At 32.5% G+C, this 11,166-nt stretch overlaps 1 protein-coding gene across 2 annotated transcripts; it reads left to right on the top strand.

Annotated features, from left to right (window-relative positions):
• Positions 1-318: 318 nt before the first annotated feature.
• On the top strand, positions 319-5,327 carry LOC139893254 (DEAD-box ATP-dependent RNA helicase 10-like). Of its 2 annotated transcripts, XM_071876406.1 has the most exons (15): positions 319-509; positions 1,756-1,856; positions 2,139-2,280; positions 2,391-2,514; positions 2,611-2,680; positions 2,853-2,915; positions 3,102-3,176; positions 3,320-3,439; positions 3,597-3,638; positions 3,720-3,791; positions 3,872-4,018; positions 4,089-4,226; positions 4,305-4,416; positions 4,797-4,888; positions 4,977-5,327. In XM_071876406.1, the coding sequence occupies exons 3-15, from the start codon at positions 2,148-2,150 to the stop codon at positions 5,094-5,096; spliced, it is 1,308 nt and encodes a 435-aa protein (XP_071732507.1). In that variant the 5' UTR covers positions 319-509; positions 1,756-1,856; positions 2,139-2,147; the 3' UTR covers positions 5,097-5,327. The 2 variants fall into 2 exon arrangements, with proteins under 2 accessions (XP_071732507.1, XP_071732508.1); XM_071876407.1 differs by lacking the exon at positions 1,756-1,856.
• Positions 5,328-11,166: the final 5,839 nt, after the last annotated feature.

Raw genomic sequence — 11,166 nt, 5'->3', positions numbered from 1 at the left:
TGTTTACACGGTGGTCGACCGGAAACTCGATGAAGCTTGGTCGACCACCTTGAAAAATGAGGTGGTCGACCAAGGTATATGGTGGTCGACCAAAACGTTGGTCGACTCAATGGTGTATATTGACAATTTTTTTTAAAAAAGTGTATTTTGTGACAATAGTTTTTAAAAAAGTGTATTTTAGTCAATTACCCGAAATAAAAAGGAAGGGGTTCAAATTTTAAAGCCCACCAAAGCCCAATTAATTTTAAAAGATTATTGGGTCGAAGCCTCGACCCAAACGGGTCTTACTAATATAGAATCTGGGATTGGTCAAAAAACCTTGAACGATCTTACGCATCTCTACACAATCACTCAATCGCTGCTCTAAAAACCCTAAACGATCTCGCATCTTTACACATCGCACAATCACTTCTCTAAAAAACCCTAAAAGATCTTAATCGCTCCTCCTGCTCAAAATACCCAAATTGATCTTAATCGCTAACTTTGGAAATTAATTTGCAACACTGCAGGTGATTTTCACAATCTTATTTATGTTGATGTTCAGTTTTGGAATCCCCTTGTGCTAATCGTGACAGTGGCCTACATTTAATATGAAATTGATTTCAATCTTTTATATATATATATATATATATATATATATATATATATATATATATATATATATATATATATATATATATATATATATATATATATATATATATATATATATATATATATCTGCTAAAGTTCTTCGTTAATAGTCCATGGGTACTTGCTTAATAATTGATTTTGGCTTTAAAGCCTTTTACATTATAATACCTTGCATTATCATTTTGACTAAAAGATAGCAAAATACAATGGTTGTTTTATGGCATAAAATGACAAGTTGATACAGGTAAACTGATGACCTGATGACCGATTTAATCAGTTGAGAAAACTCTAGTTCAAGAACCTATTACATGCAAAAACTGAATGCCACTATAGTGATGGCATATATATAGATATATGCGAGTCCTATTCAAATTCATTTAGTTACATGTTTATTTCATGTTATGTAAGCCTTTTAAGGTGAATGGGTAGTTTTTGACTTCTGCTTGTTATATGTACTTGACCCATATGGACAGAAGTCAATGTAAGTCCATCTTTTGGTCCCTTTTGTACTTATAACAATTTTTTACTTTCTGTGAAAAATTGTCTTATATTTTACATTCAAGTATTTTGCCAAAAAAATAATAAAATAATAAAATATATGGTGTAGAAGTATTTATTGTTTGCCTAGCCTAGCCTAGCCCGTGTATCTTTATACAGCACTTACTATATGATTTTTTTTGTTCTTTATAGCCCCATGTAAAAGAATAATTTGATGATGATGTTCTTTCACTGATGTCTATGTTTGATTAAAAAATCGTTACATTACTTCACCAGTACGACAGTTACTTTTATTATAGTCGTAAGGATAAATTTAATTGCTAGATTAACCACACGTTTGGAAGAGATACATCAAAAAATACAAACAGGAACAATTTTACTAGGTCGACCCAACCGACCCGGGTCTCGACCCAACCCGTTCGACCCATTTTAATTCTGACCCATTTCGACCCATAACCCGTTTCGAACCAAACCCTTTTGATCTTTGACCCAACCCGACCCATCTCGACACGTTTGCCAGGTGTAATTGAATTCGAGTCGAGTCGAGTCGAGTTAAGTCGCTTAAATATCAAATACACCGAGCTCAAATGTTCTGATTTTCAATTTGATTCGATTTGTTAACAGAAATTCTATTACATGATCGGCCTTTTGTACAGAGGAATGAAATAACGAAAGCCCAAACGTAGCTGTCCATTGGACTACAGTCCAATCAAAAACGAGTACAGGAAATTTTATTTATTTTATTTTAGTTTAATATAAATCCATGCATTAAATACCTCCGTTATAAACGTTCATAATACCATAAACCCTAAACCGTTCACAGCTTTACTCGAACCTAATTTCCAATCCGTCATCTGTCAAAATAATTTTGCAATCCACGAACTCTCTTTTAATTTGTCTTCAAATTTCGTCGTCTAATCAAAATTGGTAACCCGTAAACGCTTTCAAAAATTTCTATTGTTTATAATAATTATGACTAATAATCAGTTAGTTATGATTGATTGCAGATTGCGAAAATGGAAGAAGGAAAAGAAGTGAAATCATTCAAAGAAATAGGAATCGTTGAACAATTGATTGAAGCTTGTGATAGTTTGGGCTGGAAAACTCCTTTTAAAATTCAAGCAGATGCAATTCCTCAAGCACTTCAAGGTTGAATACTTCTTTAAATCAGTCTAAGTATATTTATATATATGTATATATATACATATAATAGGTATATTCAGCTGAAGTTGTGTCTTTTATTTAATGATGATTTATAGGGAAGGATATAATTGGAATAGCACAAACTGGTACCGGTAAAACTGGAGCTTTTGCTTTGCCAATACTTCAATCATTATTGAATGCTCCACAACCATTCTTTGCTTTAGTTCTATCTCCCACAAGGTTTATAATTTCATTCAATTTCATATTTTGGTTATTATTATTTTTTTTTAAATTTGATTTAATTTTGTATTTAGTGTTTGGTTCATGGTGTTGTAGGGAACTTGCAATTCAGATTGCTGAGCAGTTTCAGGCATTGGGATCAGGCATTGGTGTAAAGTCTGCAGTGGTGAGATTTTTTCTTATTTGTAATATGGTTGTGTCATAGATAATGTAAAGTGGATAATGAAGGTATTTCTTTATTAATGTATTTATGTTTAAACTTCGAGTGCGAAGAATATCAATTGTTAATAAATACTGTGTCATGATTTTAGTGATGATCAACTCTTTCAATTTTGCAGCTTGTTGGAGGGGTTTCCCAAGTACAACAGAGCATAGAACTTGGAAAGCGACCACATATTGTTGTAAGTTTTACTTGTCAATGATCTTTATATTTTCTAGATCAACTTTTATCTCCTCAAATATTATTTAAATCACATGCCAAATTGTCTTCTTAAATGACTATTTGATTCTTTGAACATTAATATACTAGCACTGGACTTGAATGTTTATGTTATGTGGTGTTCTTATAAGAGTTTCTCTTTATACAGGTTGCAACGCCTGGGCGTCTTGTGGATCATTTATCAAATACTAAAGGCTTTTCTCTACGTAACATTAAGTACCTGGTAAGAATTGTCATTGTGCTAAGTTAGCCTATTTGATGGTACTAGTTTAATTTCCCACTGCATATTGACATATATTGTATTTTTCGTGATTATGTTTTCTCCAATAAAATAGACCTTAATATGCATGACATTCCTATTGCCAGGTATTGGATGAGGCAGATAGGTTGTTAAATGAAGATTTTGAGAAATCTCTTGATGTGATCCTTAATGCCGTTCCTCGTGATAGAAGAACTTACTTATTTTCTGCTACTATGACTAAAAAGGTACAAAATATTTTGCCTTTAAAAAAAAAAAAAAAAAAAAAAGGTACAAAGTATATTGTAACATTGTATAGTTAATATTTGTGATTGTCATTAGACTTTTAATCAGTTCATGACAATTGGTTTGAGAATTACAAGGGCTCATAAATGAACATTTTAGGTGAAAAAGCTGCAGAGAGCCTGTCTAAGGAATCCTGTAAAGGTAACATTATAAATGTTTTTAGAATTAAACTGTTGTTGAATATTTTTGATGGCTTACCATTTCTTTCTTTATCTATTTTAGATTGAAGCTACACATGATCTCATCGTTCGTAACTTGAAACAACAGTTATATGTTGTTTCTGCTAAGCACAAGGTTTGTAAACCAACCATACTGGAATATAATCATGTATATAGTGGCTTATTCATATGATATAAATAAGATTATATCAACAGGACTACTATCTTGTACATATCTTAACTGAAAAATCTGGAAGTACATCAATGGTTTTCACTCGTACTTGTGAATCAACCCGTCATTTATCTCTGATGCTTCGGAACCTTGGGTTTGGAGCAATCCCGATTTCTGGACAAATGACTCAGGTACCAAATTGGCTTTTCAAAAGTTATCTTTTCATGGTTTTATTATAATTTCGATTTTTTGTTAAAACAGGCTAAAAGACTGGGATCACTGAACAAGTTTAAGGCCGGGGAGTGTAATATTCTTATATGTACCGATGTAGCTAGTAGAGGACTTGATTTTCCATTTGTTGATATGGTCATAAATTATGATATCCCCATGAACCCAAAGGTAAAAGAGTCTTTTGTTTCTTATGTTAGGATATATAAGCGAGATTGATGTGTTTATGAGTTATGCCTTGAATTTCAGGATTATGTTCATCGAGTGGGAAGAACGGCACGTGCAGAGCGGTCTGGTGTTGCTATCTCATTAATGAATCAGTATGAGCTTGAGTGGTTTAATCAAATTGAAATACACATCGGTAGGACCACTGCATTGTGCTACAATTTAAACCTATTTACTTTATTATGTGACTAAAAATGCTATAAATAAAACATGTTTTACACAAAAGTGTTTCAGGTCGATCCAGTTTTGCCCATTTTGAACTTTAAGAATGCCTTTTTTATTTGTTTCCTTAAGCACCCATTTTGCAACCTACCCCCACTAGTGTTTCAGCTAGTAACATATTTTTTCTTTTACTTCCCCATTAGTTACTTCCCCCCGCTTCCCCCCGATTAGTTACTTCCCCATTGATCCTGCCCCTATATATATATATATATATATATATATATATATATATATATATATATATATATATATATATATATATATATAATCACTTTTTCTTGTTGAATGGTGCAGGAGGCATAAAGATGCCAAAGATTGAACCTCAAGAAGAGGAAGTTATGTTACTCGCGGAGCGCGTGAGAGAGGCCAAACGGTTATCTGTGATGGTATAAAAGGAAATATTTGATACTTAGGACTAGTGTTCGACTTTCATTGTATGTAATTAACTTGTTCTTGTAAATATGACGTTTGTAGAAAATCAAGGAAATGGGAGGGCATAAGAGGAGAGGCGGTGAAGCTGACGAGGAGGAAGCTGACAAGTTTCATGGGAAGAACAAGAAGTCATCATCATATAACAAGTCAAAACGACGATAGATCAAGGAGTTGTCTGATTTCGAAATTGAGGATCGTAGTTTTGTGTTATCTCATCTTAACTTGGTATAGTAGTGTTGGATTTTGTTATGGTAACGTATCCAGATCCAACAGAATTGAACCACAGCTCATTCAATGAAGATCTGTTTGGTTCTGATTTTTCGGATTTTTTTGGTTTTTTATGTTTTGGTACATTTTTATTAAATTTCAGACTGAGAAGTTTGTTACAGTTTAGTTTTTTGGGTTTGAAGTTCTATTTTTTAAAATACGATTTCATTGTTTACTTCGTTACATATTTAATCGTGTTTGGAGTTACTAGTCGATTGAGTATATGAATTGATTGTGTAGTACATTCAAATATTTGTAAAAACTATATTTTAGTAGATGCGGCGGTCTCTAATGCACAAACCTTATTGATTCTATTGTCTTTCTTTTAGAGTGTGTATATCTTAATTGTTAAACTCTTCTATTCAGTTTTGGTTCCCTGTTTCTCCTGTTTTTCTGGTGGTTTTCTGACTTCTATCATTTTGCGGCGTACATTCATCTGTTCCGAATGTTATTGTTTGCTGATGGGTTGTGGATATGTTTTGCTTGGCGGTTTTGGCAGTTTGCAGTGTATTTGTGGTTTCCAGCGACTGTTGTGACCATCAGTTATGGTTTGGTGCTGCCGGTACAAAGGTTTAGCTTATTGCCTAGGTTATTTGGGTTTGATTCAAATTCTTTTTATATTGGTTGTATTTGTTTTCAAATCTTGTCGTTTATTTTATATATTTTCAGAAGAAAAAGAACACTCTTCAATGAAATTAGTCTAAATTTAACTTTTAAACATTGCTTTACTGTGATGAAATTGGTCTAAATTTAACTTTTAAACATTGACTGTGATTAACTTTCATTCAGACACATACATAATTATAGTTTACCATATATCCAAAGCAACTTTATATATACAATCTGCTAGTCCTTTTAGATTTTTAATTTTGTTTTCTATTCACAAGATAAAAGACACTTTTAGATTTTTTACTTTGTTTTCTATTCAGAAGATAAAAGGCATCGGTGGCTAAAATCTTTTATTCAGACAAAAGGCATCCAAGTCTAAACATTTTTTTTAAAAAAATACATAATTACACTCCTCGTCCCCGTGGTTTATCTCAAAATACACTCTTCGTCCTTTTCCTGTTTTTTCGCTTTCCTCATCCCTGTGGTATTAACTTACTACAATCCTCGTCCTTCCGTCCAACTACCGTCACTTTTAGTAGTTAGGTCAAATCACGTGCAAAGCATGTGAAGGTATTTTAGTTATTTTATCATTTTACTCCTTTACCCCTTTTTTCCTCATCTCGACTTCTCTCCTCATTCAACCTAAACAAAACATAAACCCTAATTTCTAATCAAACCAAATAAAAAAAAAGTACCAACCTAATTTTTAATCAAATCCAATGTTATGTCTAACCTAGATTGTTAATCGCAGTTAAACAACAAGAATTCAACCTGAAAGCTTACGAATTAGAACAGCAATGGAGTTGAATTCTAATTACAGTGAACGAAAGAACAAGATTACAATTGAGAGAGAAAAAGTGCAATTACAACTGATTAACTGACTCCTAACAGAAATTGACACGTATATAAGCAAACAGCAACAACTAGTGTGACCGATTCTGTTGAAACGACTTCCAATTGCAGCTAGTTGAAGACGACGCACGTGCTGCTCATGAGCTGGCAACCTATTTCTGTATTTGAACAAGTCACATGCTTAGCACGTGACACTTAATGAACACTAACGTCTACTTAACAGGAAGTAACGGAATCCATAACAATCCCCCTTTCTTCAAATAATTCTTGACCTCAAGAATTAGGGTTCTTCAAATTGGAAATTGGGGAAATCGTTTGACAAAGTCATCTGCAAATTCCCAAGTAGCATCTTCTGGACGACCATTAGACCATTGAACTAACAAACGAACTCTAGCCACATTACCTCTCTTAACAATTCCTCTATCCAAAATTTGCACAGGCTCAGGTGCAATAATCGATGTATGATCCATCGTAGGTATAGTGCATGCAACAATTGGATCCTGACCCTTGTGCAGTTTAAGTTGAGAAATGTGAAATACAGGATGAACTAAGGACTCAGCTGGCAATTGCAGTTTATAGGTCACCACACCTATCTTTTCAACAATAAGAAAAGGACCATAGTACTTAGGTGATAACTTGTGGAATGTACCTTGTCTTAAGGTCATTTGTCTGTAGGGTTGCAGTTTAACATACACCCATTGCCCTACATTGTAATCTTTGTCAGTCCTACCCTTATCTGCATAGTGTTTCATTCTAGACTGAGCTCGCTACAAATGATACTTGAGCATGGCTATTGCTTCCATACGAGCCTGCAAAGATCTATCCACAGAATCAACAACACTTTAACCCTTTGTGTATAAAACAGTGTCTTGTGGAACTTGCCCATACACTACTTCATAGGGAGTGGTATTTATAGATGTGTGAAAGCTAGTGTTATACCAGTATTCAGCTAATGGTAGCCAATTGACCCAATCCTTGGGCTTTTCCCCAGACATACACCTCAAGTAACCCTCCACACACTTGTTGACAATTTCAGTTTGCCCATCATTCTGTGGGTGGTATGCAATTGATAAGCACAACTTAACCTTCAATTTATGAAACAGCTCCTGCCAAAACTTGCTAATGAAAACTTTATCCCTATCACTTACTATCACCTTAGGTAATCCATGAAGCTTATATATATTTTTGAGAAACACTTGTGCCACTTGTGAAATGTCCCGTTCTTATTGATTAAAAACATTCCATATTAATTGATTTCGTTGCGAGGTTTTGACCTCTATATGAGACGTTTTTCAAAGACTGCATTCATTTTTAAAACAAACCATAACCTTTATTTCATAAATAAAGGTTTAAAAAGCTTTACGTAGATTATCAAATAATGATAATCTAAAATATCCTGTTTACACACGACCATTACATAATGGTTTACAATACAAATATGTTACATCGAAATCAGTTTCTTGAATGCAGTTTTTACACAATATCATACAAACATGGACTCCAAATCTTGTCCTTATTTTAGTATGCAACAGCGGAAGCTCTTAGTATTCACCTGAGAATAAACATGCTTTAAACGTCAACAAAAATGTTGGTGAGTTATAGGTTTAACCTATATATATCAAATCGTAACAATAGACCACAAGATTTCATATTTCAATACACATCCCATACATAGAGATAAAAATCATTCATATGGTGAACACCTGGTAACCGACATTAACAAGATGCATATTTAAGAATATCCCCATCATTCCGGGACACCCTTCGGATATGATATAAATTTCGAAGTACTAAAGCATCCGGTACTTTGGATGGGGTTTGTTAGGCCCAATAGATCTATCTTTAGGATTCGCGTCAATTAGGGTGTCTGTTCCCTAATTCTTAGATTACCAGACTTAATAAAAAGGGGCATATTCGATTTCGATAATTCAACCATAGAATGTAGTTTCACGTACTTGTGTCTATTTTGTAAATCATTTATAAAACCTGCATGTATTCTCATCCCAAAAATATTAGATTTTAAAAGTGGGACTATAACTCACTTTCACAGATTTTTACTTCGTCGGGAAGTAAGACTTGGCCACTGGTTGATTCACGAACCTATAACAATATATACATATATATCAAAGTATGTTCAAAATATATTTACAACACTTTTAATATATTTTGATGTTTTAAGTTTATTAAGTCAGCTGTCCTCGTTAGTAACCTACAACTAGTTGTCCACAGTTAGATGTACAGAAATAAATCGATAAATATTATCTTGAATCAATCCACGACCCAGTGTATACGTATCTCAGTATTGATCACAACTCAAACTATATATATTTTGGAATCAACCTCAACCCTGTATAGCTAACTCCAACATTCACATATAGAGTGTCTATGGTTGTTTCGAAATATATATAGATGTGTCGACATGATAGGTCGAAACATTGTATACGTGTCTATGGTATCTCAAGATTACATAATATACAATACAAGTTGATTAAGTTATGGTTGAAACAGATTTGTTACCAATTTTCACGTAGCTAAAATGAGAAAAATTATCCAATCTTGTTTTACCCATAACTTCTTCATTTTAAATCCGTTTTGAGTGAATCAAATTGCTATGGTTTCATATTGAACTCTATTTTATGAATATAAACAGAAAAGGTATAGGTTTATAGTCGGAAAAATAAGTTACAAGTCGTTTTTGTAAAGGTAGTCATTTCAGTCGAAAGAACGACGTCTAGATGACCATTTTAGAAAACATACTTCCACTTTGAGTTTAAACATAATTTTTGGATATAGTTTCATGTTCATAATAAAAATCATTTTCTCAGAATAACAACTTTTAAATCAAAGTTTATCATAGTTTTTAATTAACTAACCCAAAACAGCCCGCGGTGTTACTACGAGGGCGTAAATCCAGTTTTACGGTGTTTTTCGTGTTTCCAGGTTTTAAATCATTAAGTTAGCATATTATATAGATATAGAACATGTGTTTAGTTGATTTTAAAAGTCAAGTTAGAAGGATTAACTTTTATTTGTGAACAAGTTTAGAATTAACTAAACTATGTTCTAGTGATTACAAGTTTAAACCTTCGAATAAGATAGCTTTATATGTATGAATCGAATGATGTTATGAACATCATTACTACCTCAAGTTCCTTGGATAAACCTACTGGAAATGAGAAAAATAGATCTAGCTTCAAAGGATCCTTGGATGACTTGAAAGTTCTTGAAGCAGAATCATGACACGAAAACAATTTCAAGTAAGATTTCCACTCGAAATAAGATTGTTATAGTTATAGAAATTGAATTAAAGTTTGAATATGATTATTACTTTGTATTAGAAAGATATACTACTATAAGTAACAAAGGCTTCTTGATCTTGGATGATTACTTGGAATGGATTTAGAAAACTTGGAAGTAAACTTGCAATCTTGGAAGTATTCTTGATTTTATGAAACTAGAACTTTTGGAATTTATGAAGAACACTTAGAACTTGAAGATAGAACTTGAGAGAGATCAATTAGATGAATAAAATTGAAGAATGAAAGTGTTTGTAGGTGTTTTTGGTCGTTGGTGTATGGATTAGATATAAAGGATATGTAATTTTGTTTTCATGTAAATAAGTCATGAATGATTACTCATATTTTTGTAATTTTATGAGATATTTCATGCTAGTTGCCAAATGATAGTTCCTACATGTGTTAGGTGACTCACATGGGCTACTAAGAGCTGATCATTGGAGTGTATATACCAATAGTACATACATCGAAAAAGCTGTGTATTGTACGAGTACGAATACGGGTGCATACGAGTAGAATTGTTGATGAAACTGAACGAGGATGTAATTGTAAGCATTTTTGTTAAGTAGAAGTATTTTGATAAGTGTCTTGAAGTCTTTAAAAAGTGTATGAATACATATTAAAACACTACATGTATATACATTTTAACTGAGTCGTTAAGTCATCGTTAGTCGTTACATGTAAATGTTGTTTTGAAACCTTTAGGTTAACGATCTTGTTGAATGTTGTTAACCCATTGTTTATTATAACAAATGAGATATTAAATTGTTATATTATCATGATATTATGATATATAATATATCTTAGTATGATGTATATACAGTTAAATGTCGTTACAACGATAATCGTTACATATATGTCTCGTTTCGAAATCATTAAGTTAGTAGTCTTATTTTTACATATGTATTTCATTGTTAATACACTTAATAATATATTTAATTATCATTTAACATAATTAACCAAGTGTATCAATATCTTAATATGGTTCATATGTACCTAGTAAGACGTTGTTATAACGATAATCGTTATATATATCGTTTTCGAGTTTCTTAAATTAATAGTCTCATTTTTATGTATATAACTCATTGTTAAAATACCTAATGAGATACATACTTATAATAAAATCATGTTAACTATATATATAACCATATATATGTCATCGTATAGTTTTTACAAGTTTTAACGTTCGTGAATCACAGGTCAACTTG

The sequence above is a fragment of the Rutidosis leptorrhynchoides genome, chromosome 2 (genome assembly GCF_046630445.1).
Source record: "Rutidosis leptorrhynchoides isolate AG116_Rl617_1_P2 chromosome 2, CSIRO_AGI_Rlap_v1, whole genome shotgun sequence".
NCBI classification, from domain to species: Eukaryota; Viridiplantae; Streptophyta; class Magnoliopsida; order Asterales; family Asteraceae; genus Rutidosis; species Rutidosis leptorrhynchoides.
This window is presented reverse-complemented; position numbering and strand designations above follow the sequence as displayed.

Bases quoted from the DNA above. Each gene is read 5' to 3' on its own strand.
- LOC139893254 (XM_071876407.1), top strand. From the start codon at position 2,148: ATGGAAGAAGGAAAAGAAGTGAAATCATTCAAAGAAATAGGAATCGTT. The intron at 2,515-2,610 runs GTTTATAATTTC...ATGGTGTTGTAG, and splicing joins TTAGTTCTATCTCCCACAAG to GGAACTTGCAATTCAGATTG. The intron at 3,639-3,719 runs GTAACATTATAA...TATCTATTTTAG, and splicing joins GTCTAAGGAATCCTGTAAAG to ATTGAAGCTACACATGATCT.